The following is a 25,781-nucleotide window of genomic DNA, read 5'->3' as shown; positions in this document are numbered from 1 at the left end:
AGAGCGATGGAGACAGAGAGTGTATGGGCCACCCCTGCAGTTCTAGCCTCCAGCGTTTCCCCATATTATTGGTGCATCACGCATGCCTACCTCTTTTATCAAGAGCTTTTGAGGTAATGTTAATAGACTAGAAAATTTTGACATTTGTGAAGTATGGGCCTTGTTTATGAAAAAATAGAGAGGGGGGAGGGAGAGAGAGAGAGAGAGAGAGAGAGAGAGAGAGAGAGAGAGAGAGAGAGAGAGGGAGGGAGAGAGAGAGAGAGAAGAACAAGAACAAGAAGAACAAGAAGAATCCATGGAGTATGACAGGTGTGAGGAGAGATAAAAGCGAGGTTTTAATAGATTATGGCCAAACGGGAGGGTTGAGAGAGAGGAAAAAAGAACAAGAGGAAGAGAGAGAGACAGTGAGCGAAAGAGGACAAGAGAGGGGCTCTGGAGAAGCTGACAGGCACCCCCTTAGAGATCCCCTCGTTTTTTACGGGATTAATTTTGTTGTATTAGAAATGAAGTTAAACGTCCTAATTAATCTGCACTGTTCTGCATGAATACGCCAAAACACACACACACACACACACACACACGGACACACACTGTGCTTTTTAGCTAATTACTCTGGTGAAGTAATTGATGCAGAGTCTCTCTCCTTGCACCACACAGAGGCGGAGTATGTTTTTTCGGGGAGGTGTAGTGAGGGTTGATTGAAAGTGTGTGTGTGTGTGTGTGTGTGTGTGTGTGTGTGTGTGTGTGTGTGTGTGTGTGTGTGTGAGCACTGCTAAATTGCGCATGTAAGCTTTTCTTACAGTGTTAAACATTCGTAGAAAAAAGTCAACCATAAAACAAAAGCACTTAGCTTAATTCCACCTATTCATCACTTCAAATGTAGCTTTCTTGTTTAATACATCGTCTCATATTTAGCTGTTCGCCAGACTGTCACTGCACAAAACCATTTGTGCACCACCTTCCTAAGGCTCATAAATGCTGGTGTAGTTTTTATACCAGCAATAATACCCTCTATACATGTATATGTTAAATACACCAAACTATATACAGTATCCCATTTGTCATTGTGGACACTTAGTCCAAGTGTCTGTAAAACAACCATTCATCTTCATCACCAGATGTGCACCTTTTAAAATCCAAAATGAGTAGCAGAAATTTCCGAAATTTCATTTCAGTCTTCTTGTCCTTTCGTTGACCACAAATCAATGGTGTGGATGACCTCTAATCACCCCAAGAGAGGGGGCCGGACGAAGCCTTAATGTTTTCTTAGGTATTTACACCTCCTTCTCTGTCTCCACACATCATTTGAATTCCTGTAGATGCCCCAGAGTCCACTGTCTCCCTTTGACACTAATCCTCCACGAAGGATCTGCTCCCCAGCTCACCATCCACTTTGACCATTTCTTAAAAGAAATAATAATCCAATGCAAATCCCATCGTAGGCAAGTGCGGGTGTCACTCACAATTACCAGATCGAGACAAGTAAGGAAGGGAAGGGGGGGGTAGCCTTGAACAGCAACCTGAGGCCAACTCTTGCTTGGTCCCCATACACACGGCTCACAATCTGATCAGTGAGTATAATTTCCCCAGCAAATATCCCAGGGGCCAGCCACTTACCTTAACAGGGGAAAACTATGTTTTACAGCCATTCAGACTGATAGTGTTTCTATTCAGATGCAGACGGCGGCCATTGTGTGTGCCTCTGTGAACAGCAGCTCTGAAAGCGATGTAAGGAGACAAGTGGCATTAAATCAAATCATTTGAAAAAATAAATAAAAAAAAACACAGCAATTTGGGACTCCCGCTGTTAAGTAAGGCGCTGGTAAGCGACGGGTCAATTTGGTACAACTGGAAAGTTGCATGCTTAATCGCGTGTTATGGGGATAAATGGGTTTCTGTGTAAAAATGTAGACCATCACTAACAAAAAAAAAAGACCCGTGCTCCTCTTTGCTGCTATTATGTTAATGCAACTGAGTGTGCCTAAAAGCGGACTCCGTGCAATCATGGGGAGAAAATGCCTTATTAACTACGTCTTTTAACCGTCTGCCATTACTCAGCTAATGTAAGGAGACATTTTGTTACCCCTTTTTTTTATAAAAGCCGAAATGTCCGAGAGCTTTTTCATTGAAAAGCCGAATGGTGGATGAACCAGGGGCCCACTCAAATACAATTATATTATTCAAGCTAAAACCCAATATGGCTGAATTGCATTACATTGGATTATAAGAAAGGATTGGGAACTTTGTACTTAGTTGAAAAAGTTAAACATAAAATGTTAAAAAAAGGTTGACAGTAAGGTTATAAGAACTGTTATGTTAACCATGACCTCAGAACGGCCCTTAAAAAGATGGCTCAAAGTGAGAGCCTGCAAAAAGAAACCGTCATTTAAAGCAATCTATACATTTTTATTAGGGTTGTCAGACATGAATATTTTGGCAACAGAATATTTAGTTGAATGATCGGACAATTAATCGTAAATTAATCTTTGTTGATTGACCCAGATCAAACAAATACATCTGTGCATTGGTGCAAACACACACACACACACACACACACACACACACACACACACACACACCTTGCGAGTGTATGTGTTTGCTCTGCTGTTCCACTGATCAATGAACAGTGATTGAAAAGCCTGCATGCTTGAGATTTCTCTTGACCTGCTTTTGAGGACCACGGCTCATTTGATCATGATTAGAAAAGGGAGATTTCAATAAAAAGGCTGATTGGACGGATGGGTTTGAGTGAAAATTTAACCAAATTTCTGTAGAATCCTGATTTCAATCAAACCAGACTATTGCCTGCTTCCCTGGGACCACAAACCCCCATAACATATTCTCAATTCTAAATCAAATAATTGTAAAAGCAAAATACTGCAATAACAAACAAAGTACCGACATACAATAACAACTATGAATAACATCATAAAGGTGAATTAATAATTTACAACAAAAAGTGAAATGTGTCAGCCTGGCAGGCCTGGGCAATATAGAGACAAGTCAGAGCGAGCAGATAGATCCATGGACGGAGGGAGCTCCAAGGTCCAGCATCCATCAAATTCAAGCAACCCTCCCCCCACACACACACACACACGCACACACACGCACACACACACACACACACACACACACAGAGTGACCATCAGCATTTCAGCAACAGTACAGTTCAGTGGAGCCACTGGTCCTGTCATTCCCCATGTGTTTCCTCTCAGGCCACAGGGATACATAAGGAGAGCCAGCCTCACCCAGCATCGCAATCAATTATCCAGGCCGGCTCAACCAGCAAGCAGGCTCCTCGCCTTTGACACAGTGTTTAGTTGGTTACCAAGAGCTAAACGCACCCGCTATATGTGGGACTGTGTTATCTAATAACAGTTTACATTAACTCTCCTAAGCTTAGCCAGATAGCTATTTATTATAGTTTCCCAGTCATATTTCCTTATTTTTTTAGTCAAATCCCCATGAAAACAGATCAGATTGACATGGCTGATGATGATATTCAGTGTGGAAAATAATTAGGGACCTAAATCATATCATTTTAGAAGCTTAAATCCCCAGCCCGTGTCGCTGTGTACAATCGCACTCCACTTTTAATTACCAATTATTCTTCGGTGACTGGAGGTAGTCAGGGGTAAGAAAATATGGCTGCGGGTTATTTGGCCTCCGTGTTGTTGCCGTAGAGCGCTGTCTTCGCGGCGGAACGCAGCAACCGTCATCGAGAGGGGCAGGTTATTATGATGGGGGGGGGGGGGGGTCCCTACATATGCATGCAGACAGCAAGGGGCTAATTGTATCAATATGTAAAAATCCCAGGCAGTGCTGAGGAGTTGTTAATACATTTTTGATCTAATTAAGCCATCGAAGCGTGGAAGATGAGGAGGGGGAGGAGGAGGAGGGCATGCTGGCAGACTAACGCGGGAGCGCCCCAGATCCCTTTTGCACAGCTCTGAGCATACAAACTCCCCCCCCCTGCCCCCCATCCACGCTCAGAAAATGCAGTTTTGACGTAAAGGATTAAGCGCATTAACAGCAGAATACCCTATACTGTTCTCCACATACATACAGCAGTAGTTCACTTCAATTTCATAACTCACTAAGACTCCATTGAGGGAATAATGCATCGCAGGCGAAACTACATAACAACTGACACGGCCCCCGAACCCGACTCCAGAAGTTGCCTTACAGGAATCCATTCAACCCGCTCGGGGTCCTTGAAGCGGATTAAATGTCGCGTTGGGTACATTTTCCGCCAAAGTCGTAATTGAACGGCTGATCCACACATGTTCTCACTCACTGGCGGGGATTTGGCGGAAGGATCAAGGCCAGGCGTGTGGGAGACGGACACTGGTCCTTGTTGACAGTACCTTGACAACTACAATCCCTCTAAAGTACACACTGGGTAAACAAGCGCGCCAAGCAGAGCGCGCAACCACATCCCACGCTTCCTCCACGCCGCCTTTGTGCGCCACATTCCTCCCCGGCTCCAAGACAATATAATTTACAAACAAGTGCAAACACGGAGACCAACGCTCGCTCGCTGCGACGGAGAGGAGGGCATTGTAACCGGGCAGAACACAACAAACGCAGGTAGGTTCTCTGTTTGCTCAGTGTCCCACAGGCACAAGACCAACCACACAAACACGCACGCACACAAGCGCACACGAGAAGGGTAGAGTTATGCAGGTGCATTGAGTGCATGTTACCTTAAAACGTCAAAAGTATTGCCAGAGTCTGACTCCGAGGTGGAATCAACGTAATGCATTAAGAAAAAGCGATGTGAAGCGGAGTAAGTTAAACAAGATAAACAGAGCCAAGTCATGTTCCCTCAGTTTGCCAAGATTAGACCTAGAATCAAGAGACACAGTCGGGGGTCTGCATTGCCCGCACCATCCCCCCCCCCCCCCCCCACTGATCACCCGCAAGGCCCCTTACCCTCAGGGCCTGGCTGTACGGCCCGATGTTGGCTGGAGCCCAGTGGGACAGGCTCTGGACATGGAGGGCCTCTCTCTGGGTGAGGAAGCCGTCCTCTAAGGGTTGGCTGCAGTGATGGAGGAGACAGTCCATCTGGAGCAGCTGTGCGCCGGCCAGGGGAGCCTGGACACACACCCTGGGAAGGGGGGGAAGGAGAGTCGGAGAGATGGCATGGGTGAGTGACAGACATGCAGATGGACACAGAAGATGTGTAAGAGCTGGGGTTCACAAAGAATACACCGACTTAATCTGTATGTTAAGTGGGCCGATGCATGTAGACTTGACTCAGGAAAACGATATTAAATATTATTATAGTAGTCGAGTAAAGTTAAGTCAATGTTATTTTTATAGCCCATAATCACAGTTGGAGTCTCAAAGGGCTTCACACATTTAATGACAACCCTCTAACCCTAGCCCTCCAAAGAGAAGGAAAAAGTCCTTTGATTATCATGGGAGAAACCTTCCTAGTAGTGTCGTTAAAGTTAAATAAAGTTAATTAAAACGTGAACAAGCATTGAAGAAACATGGGGGCTGTGTAGGTAGTTGATATGTTTCTTTACCTGGATGGCGGGTTGACGCCAAAGTGCTTCTTGTATACGGTGTTGAGAGCAGCAAAGTCCTCCATGTCTCGAACATACAGGTGAACCAGGACTATGTGATTCATCTGCCAGCCCTGGCTGTCCATCTCAGCTTGGGGCCACAAAAAGATAGAACATGATTATCCCTGACCTAGCAGCCCAACCCCTACCTGATAATTACTCAGAAACAACATTTATTTTTATTTTTTTTATCAACCTTTATTAACATCACAATATCTTACTGCGGAAAAAAGTGTCTGTTTATAAACTTTAAAGTAATAGCAGTAGTAGTGCATTACTGTTGCCCATTAACAAGCCAGCGCTAACAAAGCTAAACTAAAGCAGTAGTTTGTTGTATTATCAAACACATCTTCAGTAAAGCTGCAAGTATGCCCTAAACGGCGGCAGTGACCAGACTAGCAAACATTTTCTGTTTAATAACACATTCTAACAGATACGTTCAATGTAGTTGTCGGATATGAATATCAAAAAGGAAAAAACAAACAGAAATATTCCTCCTCATTATTTCTTTGACACTTGGTGTATATTTTTCCATATGCACATGTGTGAGGTTTGGCGTGTTGATATTGCTTTGAACTGGGATTTTTATTTTTTTTGTTGGTTCCCTTTGGTAGACTGGCCCACGTTGTGCACACAGAGGCATTTTGTGGATACAAACACAACGCAGAAGACTCAAAGCGAGCCCTTTCTCGCTACAATCACGCACAAGAGCTTCGAGTTTGTTTTTCCAGTGCAGACACCAGCATATCGGCTCACTTCACCCCTCACACAAAGGGGTGGTTCATTAAATATTAACTTGTTTAATATTGTCTCTGCCCTGTGAAGGCGCTTCAGCCCCAGCTCTACCATAAACATTAAATATGCTTTTCATCTTTTCGCTTCCCTGGCTCAAACCCCCAAAAATGAAAGAAAGACTACAAAACTAAAGACTGAGTTTCATGTATAAAGGGGTGCAGTTTTAAATTCTGCGGGGCAGAAAACGATAACCAAGCCAATATGGCACCATGGTTATTTTGTGGTGGTGCACGTACGTGTGTGTGGGTGATTTGAAGTGTCTGTCTCTGCTTTGTGACATGCCCTGCCATCTGGACTGAGGCAGCATTCGTACTCTTTGTGTGTTAACTCTAAAAGAGCAGTTATTTTCAGTCAAGAATATGCACGGTTGTTAGAATGCGAACCCATCAAGAGTGTTTTTGATATTTAAATAACCCATGGTTTACCTCCCATGGTCAATCCACAAACCTTCTCCCTCTGATCACCTAGGATTTCTAATTGCTATGTGATCGCCAGGGAACATAGATTATCTACTCTAGTGTGTCTTTTTTCCTGTGTGAAGACATTTATGATTTTAGAAAAAACCTGTGTTCCTCATCCTCTCTCCCTCCATCTCAGTGCACTATCTATATCAGCATTTCCCTCATTCTAGCCTCGGGGACCACACTTTTGTCCTTAGTCATTAAGTCACGACCCAGACATAATTTCTGAAAACCGTTTTCCACCATTAATCCTAAACCAATCTTCCCCATCAGCATTATCATTTCACCCGAGTCTGGATCTCACTCTCACTCAAGGCCCCCCTTTGTGGCCACTGGGCCCACTTAGGACCACCCACTGGCTGTCTCCTACCTCGCAGCAGGCTGAAGGCTGCGTTGGTCTGGGCTTGGATCCCGGCCTCTGGACTCTGCTGCCCGGTGATGCCGGTGATCCACTGATAACCACCAGTGGTCCTGGGTGACCAGGTCGGGGACAGCCCTTCAAGAACATCCAACAGGGAGAAGGAGTGAGTTTGTGTGTGTTTGTAGGAGAGCTGTATGTGTGAGGGGTGTGTGTGTGTGTGTATGTGTGTGAGTGGGGCTGTGCTTGTGTGTGTGTGTTTGTGCGTCTGTATTTGTGTGTTGTACGTGCGTGTTTGTTGGTCATATGTGTGTGCGTTTGTTGAGGGAGGGTTGGATGTAAAAGGGTGTGTGTGTGTGTGTATGTGTGTTGGGGGAGGGGTTGGTATTAAAGGGCACCTATGAGAAGAAATCCATGCATGACCAAATTACCCCAGAGGGTAAATGATTTCAGAAAACTGTCATAAATGTTGCCGACATGAGAGACCCTGTCAAAAAAGAAAAACGCCACTCAAACATGCTAGCGCATCATAGCACTGGTCACACCTAGCCATGTCACCAACACACATATATGGACTGTTATCTTGTGTATTACACACACATACACACATTAATGTTGATGTACACACACACAGAAACACGTATTTTCAGATATGCACACACGCATAAACACATACACACACACACAAACACACGTATATGTAAATTTGCACACACGCACAAACACACACACTCACACTGACACCTCACAACGTATAGATCTCACCATGGCCCTGCTGACAAGCGAGGCCACAATTTGATGCAAATTCCTGCCGCTTGTCTGGCGCTTGATCAGCATATTCCACCTCCTCCGTCTTGTTGTCACAGGCCTCCTGGCAAGGACAGCCAGTGCGGGCCACGGGGCCTGACACCTCCCCCTGCTCACAGCGACGGGGAGGTGCAACCACAGAGGGGAAAAGACACACACAGACATCAGTCCCAGGGAAGGGCTGAGCCTTTTAGCCGGGAAAGACAAAGCGATGTATGATTAGAAGTCGCTGTTCAATTAAGTTTCTATAAGAAGGGTGGGGTGGGGTGGGGTCAGTCGTGAGTGTGGCACGAGCTAGGGCTATCGTTGTTGCAAATAAATATGAGGAACGCAGAGTAAAGGTATGCCTGCTTCGGGTGGATACAGCGACAGTTTCTTCCCGATACTGAAAACTCAATCACGGCGCACGTCAATCCAAAACGTATGACTAGCGGTGCGAGACTGGGCTTTTATTTTGAGTTGCGTTTTATTCACCAAATTTATTTATTTATTGTTTATTTATACATGGCGAAAAACACCCCCCTATTTCCTTTTCTCTAAATAACAACTCATTAGCATTCTGGGCAGCATACGAATTACCTGCCAAATCCTTCAGAGGCATCACCCGTTAAAATACATATTTCATATTTCATACCCCCCCCCCCCCCCCCCCACAACCTACCTACCCTCCCACCAACCGCTGACTCCCCTCCTCATCTGCTGTCAACTGCATTAGTCCATATGATAATCAAATTAATTATACTTCACCCCCCAACAACCCCTCTCTCTCTCTCTCCCTCTCTCTCCCTCTCTCACTCTCTCTTCCTCCCTCTCCCTCTCTTGCTCTCTCTTCCTCTCACGCTCTCTCTCTCTCCCTCTCTCTCTCCCGCTCCCTCTCTCTGTCTCTCTCTCTCTCTCTCTCCTGCTCTCTCTCTCTCCCTCTCCCTCTCTCTCTCCCGCTCCCTCTCTCTGTCTCTCTCTCTCTCTCCTGCTCTCGCTCTCTCCCCCCCCCCCCCCCCCCTCTCTCTTTCTCTCAACCAAACAACAACAACAAAAAAGCTTGACTAGCATTAACGGAGGGCAAATGATGGCGGCTCAGCCCCGCCCTCCCCCCGCTCTCCACCCCCTGTGCCGGGCGCGGTTTCCCCTAGTGCCAGTGTCACCACCGATCTGTCACCCTGACGAGAAGAGCTTCAGACTGCTGTGCACCAGGGCAGGTTCTCCCCTGGTCCTCCACCCCCCCCCCCACACACACACACACACACAACACACCCAGCCACCACCCCCTCTCCATCCTCCCATCCCAGCCCCTGGATTGCACTGCTCTTGGCCCCCCAACCTCGGGATGGAGGGAGTGGAGAGGAGGGATACAGTGGCTGTGTGCATGTGTGCATGTGTGTGTGTGCATGTGTGTGTGTGTGTGTGTGTGTGTGTGTGTGTGTGTGTGTGTGTGTGTGTGTGTGTGTGTGTGTGTGTGTGTTTGCTTGTTTGTTTGTTTGTGTGTGTGTGGGGTGGGTGTGTGTGGGAGGGAGGGAGGGGAGGGGGAGGCAGGGAGTAGAGAATGTATAGCTTCAGGGAGTCAGACTCGGGGGTCAGTGAGGTTGTGTTGGGGGAGGAGGTGGGGGGGGGGGGGGTTGTTTTTCCGTCCACAACACCACCTCCCCTGGCCCGGCACAGAAGTTCATTAAAAGGCTGTAAACTTAACACACACCCCCCCACACACACACACGCACACACACACACACACGCACGCACACACACACGCAGAACAAACGGCAACTTCCCTTACAAGCAAACACACACAAATACACAGAAGATTGCATATTGTACACAACACATGAACACATGTGCACTGACACACACATGCTGTGACCACGAGTGAGCGAGAGGCTCGTGGCCACACTCCACTACCATGCCCTCGGCCCATCCACTCCACCCCAACATGGCCCGCCCCACCACCACCAGCAGCATTGCAGCATCCAACGCTGCCAGGGACCTTCATCAGAGGCTAGATGCGCTATTAAAACAGACAGCTCCGACCATAACGGCCATGACTGCAAATAACCGAAAACCACCACACTTTCCTCAGTCTTTTAGGTCTTTGCACAGGAAATGAAGTATGCAAACACAGAAACACAATGCAGAGGAGGGTCCGAACTTCTGCACTGTAACCGACCCCCAACCCCACCCCTTCCTCTAGAACCCTCTGGAACAGAACTCTAGTGGCTAAGGCCACCCCCCTTTCCAGCCACCCCCGACCCACCACCCATACCCCGGCCCGTGCCCTGGGTCCGCTGAGCCCGCTGCCTTAATGCAGAGCATCTTAATGTGAGCAGACATGTAGCTGAGGCCGGGCCTCGTTTGGGGCAGAGTGAATATTGCAGACGTCAAATGTAGGCCATGTGGGGAAAGAGGAGAGAGAGAGAGAGAGAGAGAGGGAGAGAGAGAAGAGAGAGAGAGAGGGAGAGAGAGAGAGAGAGAGAGAGGCTCAGAGCTGGAGAGAGACAGAAAGAGAGAGTGTGAGGGAGAGGAGGAGAGAAACAGGGAAAACGAGAGGGGGTGGGAGGGAGAGAGAGAGAGAGAGAGAGAGCGAGAGAGAGAGAGAGAGAGAGAGAGAGGAAAGAGGAGCGGAGAAAGAGGAGAGAGAGAGATAAATACATACTGAAGGCAGTTAGAAAAGCATCTCTCTCTCTCTCTCCCTCCTGCTCTCATCTCTATGAAAAAAGTTATCAGGCACTAGCGGGGAAAATAACAGTATTGTACTCGGATTTGCGGGATTAAAACAACCATCAACCCTACACACCCTGTCCCCCCCCCCCCCCCCCATCCACAACTCCAACAGCTCAAACTTCTAGATGCAGAATGAATGCTTGCACATCGACTGGCATTGAACAACGCTGTTGTGTGCACAGCAAGTTGTGATCCTGGCTGTGTGTGTTTGTTTTGTCTTGTCTCTCAGAAGTGGGGAACTCACGGCGTGTTTGTTCTCGACGTGCATCTGGGTGAAGTGCAGGTAGCCGACCGGAGCGAAGGCATCTGCCGAGTGAATGACTGTCTCCATCGCATCGCTGCGCAGAGGTACACACGAGCGTGGAGGAAACACGGTGAGAAATTCACTGTCTAAAAGTTTTGAGAGGTGGGGTAAACTTCATAGACAGGCAAACTATACTTACTGTACATGACAATCTTTTCTTATCTGAATGACTAATTTCTTTCTGAATTATTACAAATACATGATCGATTCTTTTTTTTTTCCATGACAAAAAAACACAGAAGTACATATTTGCTTATGTGAATTTTATTTTACTTAGTATTTTATCCTTTTTGATAAGAAGACAAACTGCATGATGTCAACCTTAATATTTAACCGTATATATTCAAACTTTTCTTCTAGATAGTTTCCTTCTTCTTAGGTGATTATTTAATTGTACTCAGTTTACTATTTCCTTCTACTTACATCACTATTTTCTTCTTGTAAAGAGGACAGTCAAGGGTGAAGGTCTCATACTCTCCACCTTCACCACATATATGGACGCCGTATTTTTCGGATAGCTACACCGCAAAAAAATAATGACAAAACATTGTAGCCTTGGAACCATTAAGAACATTGGGAATAACTCTACTCTCAATAAACAACTAATTAAAAAAGGTAATTATTTAATTTCCGAAAGGCTCAAATATTTACACTGAGATGAAATGGAGACTGTTAAATCTAGTTGTTTTTTTTAAAGTTAATTAATAACTTCCAATGACCAATTACCTGTCTCAGATAAGGCTGCATGTCTGCCAACGGTTTTCCCAAGTGTTTGTCTGGATCCAGGCCTGGTAACAATGAAACAGATAAACAGACATCACACACAAGCCACAATATACAAACACACACACACAGATGGAAACTTGCACGTGGAGGGAAAAGGTGGAACACACCCTTTGTACACAACGAGAGAGAGAGAGAGAGAGAGAGAGAGAGAGAGAGAGAGAGAGAGAGAGAGAGAGAGAGAGAGAGAGAGAGAGAGAGAGAGAGAATATACAATTGAAAGAGATTGTGAACACACCCTTTGTACACAACGAGAGAGAGAGAGAGAGAGAGAGAGAGAGAAAGAGAGAGCGAGAGAGAGAGAAAGATTTGATCAACATCAACAAAGTACACACGTAAACCTGCATGCCAGATCTATTTGTTTGACTCTACGAGTCGTGTACACAGATCTCTCCGGGTGAGGGGAACAGTTTTGGGTCTGTGGCCAAAGCCTGCCTCATCATGTTTTCCTCTTTGAGAACGTTATCATTGGGAAATGGATCATGTTTATTTACCTTCCCCACTTGCCACCTCCTGCCCAGAAGTGGTGTGGAAGAGATTTGGAGGCCTGGAAAGAGAAAAGCAGCCGTGGAAAAGGGAAGGGTGACGCAGGGTCTTTTACGCGTTGGTTCCACCCATGCACTTTATCGCTCAATCTATGACATATTCCATGTCCTTGATTCTCCAAATTGTTCCTGTGTAATTCCCCATGAAATCCGATTCAAACACCTTTTTCGGCCACGCGGTCAATTACAGGATCAAATGAATCATAAGATGAGAATCCATTCTTTTGCCCTGACAACCCCAAAGGTCAATGTGTCATCCCTGGTTGTCCCATGTGGAAGTAGGCATGGGGGGAGGCATGAGTGTGGGGGTGGACGGGTCTGGATGGAAGAAAGAGTGGTGACAGTTTAACTCTGTGCATGACAGGCGGTCTACATCTCAGACCAAGTAGTGCCACCACCCCTCTCTCCTGCTTGCTGTAGAACCCTGTGATCCAGGGGGAGGGGAGTTAGGGGAGAAAGGGAGACAGAGAGAGAGAGTGGGTGGGTGGAGAAAAAGGGTGTAGATGATGGGGTGAATAAAGAAGAAGAAAAAGAAGCTCTTACTCTCTTCCCAGGGGAACTATGGTCTTTAATTAGTGTGAGAATACCTAATCTCGACATTGTCTCATCTTAACCCTGCCACAAAGGTAATGAGGAGAGAAAGAGGGAGAGAGGGAGAGAGAGAGATAGAGCGACAGAGAGAGAGAGAGAGAGAGAGAGAGAGAGAGAGAGAGAGAGAGAGAGAGAGCAAAAGAGGGTAGGGGATGAGAGCATTAAAATTCCATCCTATTTAAATAGCCCCTTTAATTAGTCATGCCTTTTAACACATTTTAATGATTGGCTTCAAATTGCTAGGGGATGTCGCCTTTTCTTTAATGTGTTCATTAACTTTCCTTCTCTTAAATAATACATGCTACATGATTTGATATTTACGGGCGGGATGATAGAACTACATGTGAAGGAAGCCCGTCGGTGAAAATGACGTAGAAGTGCCATTCAAACGATGAAATCTGTCCCCAGGAACACTTAACACTTGTACGAGTGTCTCCTAATTGACGTCCTTGATTGACTTAAAAGGTTAACACAACTGTTGTGGAGATGGAGATAGGTGCAATGAATCCACAAGGGACCACCGTCGTTTTAAAAGAAGGAAGAGAATGACTTCCCGACCACCAACCCATATAAGTCTCCTCCAAATCTAGCAGCATTCATTTGCATGATCTTCCCATCACCGTCTCCTTTTCGACCTGTTTAACAACTTGACCTAAACCCAATTACCTATCCTCATTATGTAACATTAAACCCAAATAAGTCCACTAGAAGCAGCCATTAGTCTGCCAATCGAGACAGCAAAGACCACACTTTGGCGGAGAGAATAGCGTCATTTAGGAAGACCGAGAGGAATGGCTCTTTTTTATCCTGTGTTATTCTATAAAACCACCATTAAAAGGTGGTGAACTTTTAAAACAAGGCTCATGTAATGAGAAAGTACATCTCGCTTTACTGCCTTATCATAAGTTGTTGGGCTTATCAAGGAATGAAGTCTAGTCTAGAAGGCATTTAAGATTTTTTGTATCTCTTGCATGTGTTTGGAAAAGGCATTTATGTAAAATAATCAAAGTGAAAAAATGTAGGAAAATACAATTGCTGCATTGTAAAGATAAAAGAACTACAACTGAATAATAAGCCTGAGTCTGTTGAAAGAACAACTCATTCATGAAATCCAATGCTTTTAAAGATGAAAAGATGAACTCTGCAGTCTATTTCCCCCTTGTTGAAAGTCAATGGCAATTATTTGGTGGGCAAAGCCTTTGACTAATGCTTTTTAGCAAGCCTGATTGGCCCGTGCCTACCTTTAACAGGTCGATTTATGTAAGCCAGCGGCGGCAGGCAGCCCATTTAATTGAAAGTAGATCTGAATTTTCCCAGGCTCTGATATATACACTGAGCCTAATGCTATATTAGAAGCTGGAGGAGATTTGAGATATTGTAGAGTAGAGTATCATCGACATAAAGGGGTTGTCTTTAGATCTTGCATGTTGACTGACGGAACACCTTTAATCCTCGCTACTGAGAGAAAAGGCAGAGGAAATTGGATTCACGGTGGTTAACATTTCGGCTTTTAAATGCAAGAAATACACATTTCTCTGGTGGAAGGTGAGCAACATCAGACAAATGCTTTCAAAGACCTTTGGCAAAACAATAGATGTTCAACATCACCCAATCTTAATCTCTTATAGAAAATAAAATAGCAGAAGAAACTGTAAAGGATGGTGCATGCACACAAACAAAAGATGCTAAGACGAAGCACTACTTTGGAAAACTTTAGAAAACAACAAGGTTCAATCCAATCTCCTATTTAACAGCATCTTGTAATACATTTAAAAAGTAGTTCAGGCTTTGTGTACTTCACTCACTGCATGATTTTCTAAAGCCTTGGGGGTCTTATCCCACATTAAGCCACTCTTTCTAGATATTGTTATACAATAGCTTGTTATCAGTCACAACCAATTAAAGATTGCAAACCACAACTATTGGTAGTTTGTTCTATGGTTTGCACATACAACTTTTCCTTTACAGTTTAACTGTACATACTGTATCTATTCAGTGGCACTTTCTGTTGAATTTTAAGTGCTCTGCATTGTGCTGACGATGTGTCATTAGGAACAACTTATCTTGTTGTATGTTCACATCTCCAGAGAACTAATCTGATTGGTGAGTACTCAACAAAATATGAGCCATAACTAAGGTCTCGAAATAATATCAAACAAGTCTGCCATTATTGTAGGAGTCCTGATTTGAAACAGATTGCATTAAGACGGCTTCAATTTAATTTGTGACCATTTACACATTCATACCCAGACACTGATGGGGAAACTGCAATCATTTCACCTAATTGAATTTCTATCCGATAACAGAAAAGTTGTCTGCAGCAGTATAATCACATCAAATCGTATGGTATATGGCCAGCCTAAAGGGATTATTTGAAAGGGAATAGAATAATATTTCCAATGAATAATATGGGTAGTAGGTCAAAAATAATACCATAGAATCCATAATATTTAAAAGGTGTGCCATTACACAGTGCAGTTAAAAAACTGTTAGTTCAATAAAAAAAATAGCAGAACCAATTCATTGATTTTCTAGGATGAGCTAAATGAGGATATATATTGCTGAAAAACGGATAAATGATCATAGCTTCTACCATTTGTTCATTTCATCATTAACCCTTGAACTAACTTGATGACTCTGTTCAAAGACATTAATGTTGGCTGGGAATGGGCCAAGGTGAGGGTTAACAGAACGAATAGGTATGATGGATGTCTTGAGACATCAAAACCAAGGAAACAATCCATCTACTGTGCATCGCTTTGACCCAAAAACAGGGTTTGGCTAGTGGACAATCAATGGCCCTTTGTCCTAATGCTATTCGTAACATTCATGAAGACCAGCACCAAACAAACAAATAAATAAATAATAGTAATACAGATTAAACATTATTTGCATATTTGTGTTGTCCTTGATGATGTAAAAAAAACGGCAACGTTGATTTATAATGTTCTCTATAATTACTAAATTAAAACGCAATTAACCCGCACTCTGGGCAGGAGGCTGAAAAGAGAATGTGACCTGAGCCAAGGTTACCCTGTAGCACCTCAAGCTACTAATTCATCACTGCTGCCACTGTCTTTCTTTGCTTTGTTTGGATTGCCACAGAGCTTCACTACAATACCAGTTAACAATAGAGACCAGAACATTACTGTCAGGTGTACATTTTAATAACAGGTCTTTAAAATTAGTTGAAAGACAACTGGAAGGAAAAGCGTATTGTTCGGTCAGGACTTTTCCTTGTTTAGTATGCAGTCATTTACCACACAATTATTTATGCAGTGAGTATTTGCATACATTTCGGTCTACAATATACGGCTTTGGCGACGACTGTATTATGACTAGTCTTTATTCATTCTGCTGTAACACACAATGTACTTAGACTAAAAAAATTACGTTAGAGGTATGCATGTGCATACACAAAGGTCGTCAAAAATGCGAAAATACATTGTATGTGATGTTAATTGTATTATTAGCGTGCATTCAATTTCAAACAATTAGCATGGCGGTGGCTAGAACGCTGTACAAAGGCAATAAAAATATATAGATCTCCGCAACAACCTCTCCCACCGTACACAAAGGGGAGCGTTTGCGGAGAGCGGCAAAGATCACGCAGTGATAAAGGGCTTCCGACGGATCAGCCTTGATTCCACACACGCCAATTATATATGTAGCTAAGGACCAATTAACTGCTGGAGGAGACACTGAACCTGCAACCCCGCAGCCACCTGCGTTAATCAATCAATTAACTAATTACATGAATATTTAACGGTCCCGTTTGGAATCGCCAATTACCATGCTTGTAAATGATGTATGATGACGAGATAATGCTGAAAAAACGTATCCCTGTGTTCAGGATGTTTTGGTATTTTCTCTCTTATGTCTGCATCTATCCCGCCAATTAGAGGTGACTTCTGACATCCTGATGCGATCAACCTTTTCAGGAAAAGTTCAGACGTCACAACAAATGCATTTCCGCATCTTCAAAGACTGGAATTTTCCCTATCTCTGTGTGGGTTTAAGGTTGCCATTGTTATTAAAAACAAACGCTACAAGAGAATTCACTTCGAAGATAATCCCGCGTTTGGACAGCTGTCTTTTCACTCTGTGGATTTGTCATCTTAAAATAACCATTTTCTTTTATTTCTTGATCCGTTCACCATTAATTTCCATCCCTCTTCTTAAGTCGGTAACGAAGGAATACTAAGCTCCTCTAGACTAGTTTTTGCAAACAAGAAACCCATATTACTCAGTCCAAACACCACAGGATATCATGAGCTACTTGGGCTGCCATTTCAGATGTAGCTTTAACCTTTGCCCTGCAAGACTTGTTCTTTATCTCCCACTAAGGTCCGTGCAAGTAAATCCTTCCAAATCTCTCCCTCTCGCTTTCTCACAAAAAAAACACATTCAAACACACACACACACACACACACACACACACACACACCTAAGGCCTAGGGGTACGCCTCTCTGTCAGCCAATCTCCCCAAAACAGCACACCTCACTGCTCAGACCTGCTCCCGCCAAAGCTGCAATTATGTGAGTGGTGCCTAAAGTGCCCTGGGCTCCCGCAACCCTATTCACTTCTCTGCTTTCTAATTACCCCCCGCCTCGGGATAGGTGAGGAGTCAGGGTGATAAGATCTTTCTTTCTCTACCTGTAGCCAAAACACATATTCAGACACACGCGCATGCATGTGCACTCTCACGCTGTCTCTCGCTCTCTCTCTCTTTCGCCCCCACACTGCAGAAGCCCTAGAGCTAGCTAAGATACACATTCCGGTACACCTGAGGTATTGCTCCTTTGTAATTGTAATATGGGGGCGGGAGAATTGCAAAATATGTGCGTTCTGGGGATTTTTGTCTGTGTTTAGTGATGTTTTTTTACAACGAGAAGTCACAGGGTTCACTGAGTGTCTCATTTTAAGACCAGACAGTTGACGGTTAAAACAAAAGGGTCAACCAAATTGGCTAATTACCTTTTTCTAATTGACCATCACTTCAATGGGTGTAGGGCATTCCAATAAGAGTCATAGATGTTATAGAGCATAGTCAACCGCTGATATAGGACCAATGTACAAAGAAGAAAAAAAAATCAGTTATAACATTGGTCTCAAGCAAATGTCACTTTTAACAAACAAACCATGACAAGGCCTTGGGCAAACTTTTGATAATCAGCTATTCATTAAACCATCAAAAAATAAATCTGACAGATACAGCGCAAAGGATTAATGGGTGGTGGCCCATCCTAAGCATTTCTTTGTGTAGCACGTATCTCGTTCATCTCATCCGTGGTGTTGACAGACATGCAGACAATCCTGAATTTGTTCCGCGGGTCATCAGTCTCGCCGAGACCTCTCCTTAACAGGTTGCAACCAAAGGCGACAACAAGCACTTAAGGAGCGCGTAAACAGTGTCTGCATCGTGATCTATCGCCACGCGCGGTTTGAAAATGAAAAAAGAAAGACTCTTTTGTGGCTGTAATCATCATTTATCACCGCCGTGGTCAAAGGGAATCCGTACCCCCAGTCAAGTAGATACAGGTTAGGAATACCCCCACCGTGTACCCACAAAAAGAAGGAAAGAAAAACTCTCTCCCTCTCTCTTCTGTTATTCTGTAATCCAATCCCTCTGTCCTCAGGCTCCAAAACAGGTAGGTAGACAGAGTAGATGACAGCCCCATTAACCTCACCCCTGAGTGCCAGAGAGACACACGGAAAAAGAAGCAGATGAATAAGAAGGTAAATGAGATGTATTCGATTTTAATCTGCACTTCACGGACCACAAAGGTGGAGTTATGCACAAGCCGGAGTACAGAATGCTGTTTCGAGACAATGGCTATACGCGCCGCGCTTATTGACAGGTTTCATTAGCGTCGCGGTGAAATCACTCGCAATCCACGCAGTCCATTTTCAAACTGACTATGCATTACCCCCCCTCCCAACTCCCCCCCATCCACCCCCCGCCCCCCCTTTCAGACGCCGACAGTTACCTCCTCCTCTCTCTTTGCCTCTTATCTTTTCATATTGTTCTCTGGCTGAATGCTTTCGCCGTTGGCACAGGTCTCAGCGTCACCGCTAAGCCTTAGATTAATGATTCGGGCATTACTTTCCCTCTCGCTCCTCTGATTACAAACAGCACCGCGACCTCCCCCCTCTCCCTCCTATCTCTCTCGCTTACCCCCACAGTCTCTCGGCCCTTTCATCAACGAAGAAGAAAGTCGGTCTTACCGTGGCGGGATTTTGTTCCTTTTTTTGGCCATGAAAAGGACAGGGATTAAGTAACCAAACGTTAAGAGTAAAGAAGGGGACGTTTGGGGCAACTACAACCCACGCACCGCCACTGTCCCGAGAAACAGGAAGGACGACGGTTTGCATGAGGGATAGATTTTGGTATCGGTGTCTTTTTGTAGTCCGAATAGTAATGACCGATAACGTTTGAGTTTTGATTGAATGCACCGAAACTGTCCATATGGAGGGTAACAATCTTGAAAACCCAGTGGCTATCATCTAACGACGAATTAGCTTTAGATAAGCTTTGATATCTGGTAATAGAGATAAGCCGAAATGCGGTCTGGATCTGAAACATCTACCAAAAATGCTGATGGTTGTGTATTCTGTGCAGGAACGTTACACTCTGTAATTGCGAAAGAATCCTGTTTTAGACGTCATCTATCAACTCCAATTCCATTCTTGCGGCTCACGTTGCTAATCGGACTGTAAAACAATGACCGGCGCATGGAAGTCTCAGTCTTGGCGCGGATATCTGTTATCTGGCTACACAAGAACACCGAGAAATATCGGCCGTTGTCCCCAGCGGTAAATCGTCGTTGCACAAAAGCCGATGGTTTGTGAGATCGGTTTGGGAGCGACACGAACTCACCGAACGCGGCTACTTTGATGAGAATGGCATGGAGGCCGGCGGAGATCATGTCGGACAGCAGAGAGTCCTGGTCGCGACGCCACAGGTAGGCCAGGGGCGTCAGGCCCAGACGCAGACACCTGCGGAAGGACGGCAGCATGGGACATAAGAGTTGACGTATGTTGTATGTATGTTTGAGTATCTTTCAGGGCCAGGGTAGTCTGGTGATGGGAAGAAGGTTCCAAGTCCCAGCTGAAAGGTTCTGGGTTCAATCCCCAATGTCCACAAAACACCTGTATGCAATCCTTGAGCAAGACTAATAACCTCTACCTGCTCCTAAATGACCTGTAGCTAAAAAAACACAGTGGGTTTGAACTCAAGCGTGTGATTAAATGACTCACAAGTAATCAGTTGAGGTCACAGTGATTGACGCTTCAACTGTAGGCTCTTCAACTTTCTCCACTTGTGGGCAGGCCGGCCCTTTGATAGTGCCACAGACCACCCTCCCACCCACAACTATTGTCTGGGAAAAGGCAAAGGAGTAATTATCCTGAGAAGGCACCATTTTAAGCTTTACTTGTCTGGTGCATTAACGTGTGTCAAACACGCACATACGCGTGTGCACAGGCACACCGGTCCGTGCAGGTAACCAGAGTCGCTACAGGTCAGAGGCTGAGAAGACGCCTTGAGGTGTGTGTGTGTGTGTGTGTGTGTGTGTGTGTGTGTGTGTGTGTGTGTGTGTGTGTGTGTGTGTGTGTGTGTGTGTGTGTGTGTGTGTGTGTGTGTGTGTCTGGGTATGTGTGTGTGTCTGGGGTGGGTAGGTTGAAACAAAGGTTGATTGACAGAAGGATTTGTTCATAAGCAGAGAGCTCTGCGGTTTTGTTGGAAATATAAGACAAGAGACACTTGTGCTACCATGCTTCAAATTGCAGTGGTCGGTCTCGAAGGTCGAGAATGAGGAAGAACGAAGAACAATGGCTTAAAAGGGAATGAGAAGAAGAGAGAAAAAAAACACACACAACTCTTATAATAGGTGCGCCAAACACTAGCCCTGTTGCAGAGCCACATTATTAAAAAGCACAACAATTGCATGCCTTGGAGAAATAACATTGACATTAACGGCAATATTAACACGCAGAGGTGAAAGTTTTGAATCTCTTTTTTTAATCATTTTAAGTTAGAATATTTGAGTGACACAATGGGTCTTATCACGGCCCTTTTTTGGGTTGATTTTCTTTGTATATCATCATTTGTAAATAATTATGGATTGAGATACATTCATAGAGAAGGTGTGTGTGTGTGTGTGTGTGTGTGTGTGTGTGTGTGTGTGTGTATGTGTGTGTTTGGGTCATACTTACACATTTTCCACCCGGACCCTCTGGTAGTCGGACAGAATGGCCCCTACAGACACTGCCTCCACAGCCTCTTTTTCCTGTCAGGACAAGCAGAGGAAACAGGGGAAGAGCCTTTCTTCAAACACTGTTCCACTGTCATTCATCCATGGAGACAAATAAAGGAGACGAGAGATGCATCAATCATCATCCATCAATGCAACGCACCCGTTTGCTGTAAACAATATGGCAAGGTGCAAAAAAAAGAGGAAACATTTCAATATTATATGGTGACAACAAGTCCATTATCACATTGTCAGGAAGTAAACATCAAAGAAACAGACTGTGTGGACAGGCCTCCAAGTTAAACTCATATGCTCTGGACATTAAAAAGGATATGAAATTTCTATGTGTGTTTCTGTGTGTGAAGTTGCGTGTGTGGTAAGTTTGGATTCTATAACTTTTTTCAGTTATTGACATTAAAAAATCTTGCATTCAGAACGTCTGTAAATGTATCCATGAGGGGCATTGTGTGTTATAAATATATAAAACACAAATATAAATAATAATAATAATAATAATAATAATAATAATAATAAGTATTAAGATAAACTTGTTGTTATACACCATCACATTTAGGCGATTGTATAACAGAGAAACACAATTTTGATAAACGACTGCATTATATTCCGTCATGGTTGAATTACTGATAATAAAAACAACGACACATGAACATAACTCACACACACACACACACACACACCTGCGGCTTCATTAGAACATAACACGGGTTGTAATTAGAATGAGAGGCCAGGGTAGAGGCGGCATGGGGATGCACCGGTCTTTCACTAAATTACCTTGTAGCCATTATCAATTTCCCAGCCTACTGGTCCTCAAGATATCCCCCTCCCAGCTTCCCCCCCCCCCCCTCCCCCCCCCCCCCCCCCATGGCCCCTGTGGTCCCTTCTTGCAATTTCTCTCTGCCTGATAAACATGCTGATTAAAGCGTACAGCGTGTAAACCTTTGATACTTTCCTAAATGAAATCCGTGCCCTGCCTGGGGCTTTTGTGCTGCGCTACGATGGGCCTGACACACAGATACACACATGCACACTCACACACACGCACACACATAAATATAGAAAAAATTCACACACTGCCCCAGCGACGCGCAGCTAATCAGATAAAGGTGTGTGTGTATGTGTGTGCGTGTGTGGGCGCGTGGGTGTGTGTTTGTAGTAGCCACAAAGCATCCTCGAGGCACGGTATGAGACTTGGACAGAGTCCAAAAATGTACAGTTGGAGACGCACACACATGTATATTGAGACAAAGAAAAAACTTGACCTACAATTCGACTTTTGACATGAAGATAAACACAACAGATTTAAGCATTGACTTGGGAATTTTGTACTCGTATATATTGTGACCTAAAATCAAGCATATTTTGTAGTCAAAATCAATACAGTGACTGCAACTGAATCAGACAGTCAACATTAACGCCGAAAAGAGCTACAACATATTCAAGCAAGTACTTCAAGGTACAGAATCACAATATAAACTCTATTCCAATACGATTATCATGCGCATCCTCAAACACATTGCCACTTCCTAAAGAGGCAAATTAGGAGTGAGAGATATTGTTGAAGTGGAGAAAGATCATAATAGAAATGAAATAAGGGAAAAACGAAGAGACAATAGGACAATAGGAGTATAACAGCAACCTTTGCTAGCCATAGTCTTGCTCTCATTTCTACCTTGTTCTGTCCATTTCTCTCTCAGCATACTGTGGTGTTTATCGGACAAGGCCTAAGAGGTTTCGAGCCACACCAACAGCGTGTTTTCCTTTTTCCTTCTTTCTCTCCCCACTCTCACCACAGATACAATTATCACACAGACGGTAAATACCCTGGACCGATCCTCCCTACGATAACAAGAGGTTAGCTTTCGCAGCACGCACTACTTGTTTTCCAATGGAGGGGCTAACTGCTAAAGCCGTTTCACTGAGAGGGACTCATAGAGAGACCCCGGAGAAAGGGAAGGTTATTTTTGGATATGATTTTGTTATGGTTGCCATTACGACTATCATCGGGAGACAGGGAGGAATGAGGAGCTTGCTAATGCTGCGCAAGACAAACTGAGACAATTTGATTGTGTGAATTCTAGACATACTTTCCGTCTACTGTGGGAAAAGCGTGTGAAGTAATTTAAAGTAGGATGGGGGGGTGGGGGTGAGGAAGGGATGCATAAATCTGTGTGAATGCGTACCTGCAACCATGTGTACTCACGGCGTTGTAAAAAAAATACAAACTAAGACTTTATGCTAGTTGAAATATTTATCCAAATGCTTTACGGTCTGAATATTTGAAAAGGCTAAGAGGCGGCTTATGAACCACAGTATAATGTTCGATAAAATCTTTATGAGCGCTATCTGGCCCAAGTGGTGTTTTGACTGCGTTAGGGGGGGGATCTGGGTGAGGAGCAATGGCAACGATAACATAAATCAAGGCAGAAGGTCACCAGGACTACGCCAACCCACAAACCACATCTCTCGTCTTCATGACTGCTGGCATGGGATCCCAGTAAAAATAAAACACAGAGAAACGTCCATCTTTGCCCTGTGATCTTGAGTCCGATTTTCCCCCAGGTTGAACCCCGTTGCGAACCCCTCAATGGATTTTAGGATAGGATCAGCTGTTCCAGGTACCATGAGGGTTTTGGGTTAATGGATGCCCACCCAGCAGGACTAAATCCTGGCCTAAAGTGCAAGGCAACCACCCCCCCCCCCCCCACCACCAACACCAGCCTCCCAGCCCCCAAAGGAGCCCCGTCCCAGGCAGACTAAACAAAGGCCGGGTCCAGCCCCTTGCCTTCTTCCCTCTCCCACATAGACAGCCCAGCTATTAACGAGGATGTATAGCCCAGAGCAAAGCAGGCGCTCAGTCCCCCCAGCTCTGTCCATCAGGGTACTTAGCCCCATGCAGTCATTAACTTCTGTTACTAATTGTCAAATTCATTAAACTAATCCTTCCCCCGCATGCCGGAGTCTCCTGTGGAAATGGATGAAGCGGGTTGAGTTATTAAGATGTCAGCGACGGGGAAGATTAAGGCCGGCGGACATGCTCTACAAAGAAACGACACGGCCATTAAACTCTCTTCCAAGGTAGCGCATAGTGTGTGATATATTTTAATTATATATATATATATATATATATATATACATGCGTCTTGCTGGTGGGGTTGAGGGGGAGTGTAGTTTAAATGTATTTGCAGCCGGAGATGCGCCCCCCCTCGGTCAAGATTTGTGTTTCTTGCCCTGGAGATACGAACACGGAAATCACGAGAGAACAAAAGCGTCTCTTGCGTGCGACTGTGACTATTAGATCAACTCAACTCGGGGGTTTTAGAGACAATTACGCCTCACACTCTGTCTGGGTAATATCCAACAGACAAAGCCATTAACGGCAACCAGGGCAATTAGAAACCCATAAAATATTAAAAATTCAATATTCATATTCACGTTGAATACATCAGAGGCCTCATTAGACCTCTCTCAATGGCTGTCACAATGAGGTCTTAATTATACACCCTAACAATGCAGGGCGACGTTTTGGAGAAGAAAGAAAAAAAAACAGTACCGCTCCCACTCCATCCAGCTCTTATTACCTACTTCTGCTGCAGCGGCTGACCTGAACGCCACTGGATAACGCAAAGAGAGCCAGATCGTCTCCTCCACATTATAAAGTCAACCCTTTTTATACATCTAATCCAAAGTTGTTGACATGGTTTCCATCACATTATTGCCCTTCCTGTGTATATGGCGTGCCTGAGCTTGATGGCGGGGAAGGCAGCCCTGAGAAATTAATTAAAGTGCTCTGAATGACAGTTTGCTCAAGGGCATCGCGGGGTAAAAGTCACGCTCTCTTCATGGCCGCCGTTGTTGTTCTCCTCGTCATATCCACACCTCTTTTAACCCCCCCCCCCACACACCGCTCTAACATACCCTCTCTCCCTCCCAGTTCCCTCCATCCCCTCTTCATCCCTCTCTTCCATCAAGAGAGTGACTGGACGCGACGTGGTTTTAAAGTCGCCTCTGCATTACATCTGCTCAGGGCGTGCCATAATCTAATAGCATTGTTCTCTCCCTCTCTCCCCCTCCCCCCATCTCTCTCTCTCTCTCTCTCTCTTTCTTACTCTCTCGACGGTGTATACATGCGGGGGATTGGCAGACCTTGATGTAATGGTACATGTTGATGTGGTGGAAGTGCCGAGAATGTCCCCCCCCCCCCCCCCGGGGGGTTCAAGCAATTGTGTGTAATGTAACGGGGAGCATGTTGTAGGGGGTGCCTGACTTCCCCTCCCTCCAAAACCTGCCATGAAGCTTAGGGTGATGGCTGGATGAAACACTGGATATTAATGTTCGATCACCCCCCCCCCCTCCCCCCCCCCCCCCCCAAACCCCATCCACCCGACCGCCCCCATTACCGTTGTTCCAGATCTCAGTTCGGACAAATGTACTTCAAGGTGACTCCAGGGTGGTTCACCCAGAGGGACCCTGGATGAAAAAAAACAACAAGAAGATTGTTTGTTTTTTTCGAATCTTTCCACAACTCGATCCCTACAAAGTTTTCGCAAAGCCGTCAACTTGAAGCAGCTGTCGAATGAC

General features: G+C 44.8%; 1 protein-coding gene across 1 annotated transcript in view; it reads right to left on the bottom strand.

The window, feature by feature from the left end:
* dph6 (diphthamine biosynthesis 6) overlaps positions 1 to 25,781 on the bottom strand; it is a 61,361-nt gene that overhangs the window by 23,183 nt on the left and 12,397 nt on the right. The window contains exons 4-12 of the mRNA XM_079751735.1: positions 21,145 to 21,218; positions 19,808 to 19,926; positions 11,734 to 11,795; positions 11,431 to 11,525; positions 10,948 to 11,041; positions 7,953 to 8,103; positions 7,200 to 7,325; positions 5,535 to 5,664; positions 4,936 to 5,110 (exon numbers count right to left, since the gene is read on the bottom strand). Of these exons, the coding sequence (XP_079607861.1) occupies positions 4,936 to 5,110; positions 5,535 to 5,664; positions 7,200 to 7,325; positions 7,953 to 8,103; positions 10,948 to 11,041; positions 11,431 to 11,525; positions 11,734 to 11,795; positions 19,808 to 19,926; positions 21,145 to 21,218 (1,026 nt within the window). The remainder of the gene's footprint in view (positions 1 to 4,935; positions 5,111 to 5,534; positions 5,665 to 7,199; positions 7,326 to 7,952; positions 8,104 to 10,947; positions 11,042 to 11,430; positions 11,526 to 11,733; positions 11,796 to 19,807; positions 19,927 to 21,144; positions 21,219 to 25,781) is intronic.

This window comes from Pollachius pollachius, assembly GCF_949987615.1.
Source record: "Pollachius pollachius genome assembly, chromosome: 15".
Taxonomy (NCBI): Eukaryota; Metazoa; Chordata; class Actinopteri; order Gadiformes; family Gadidae; genus Pollachius; species Pollachius pollachius.
This window is presented reverse-complemented; position numbering and strand designations above follow the sequence as displayed.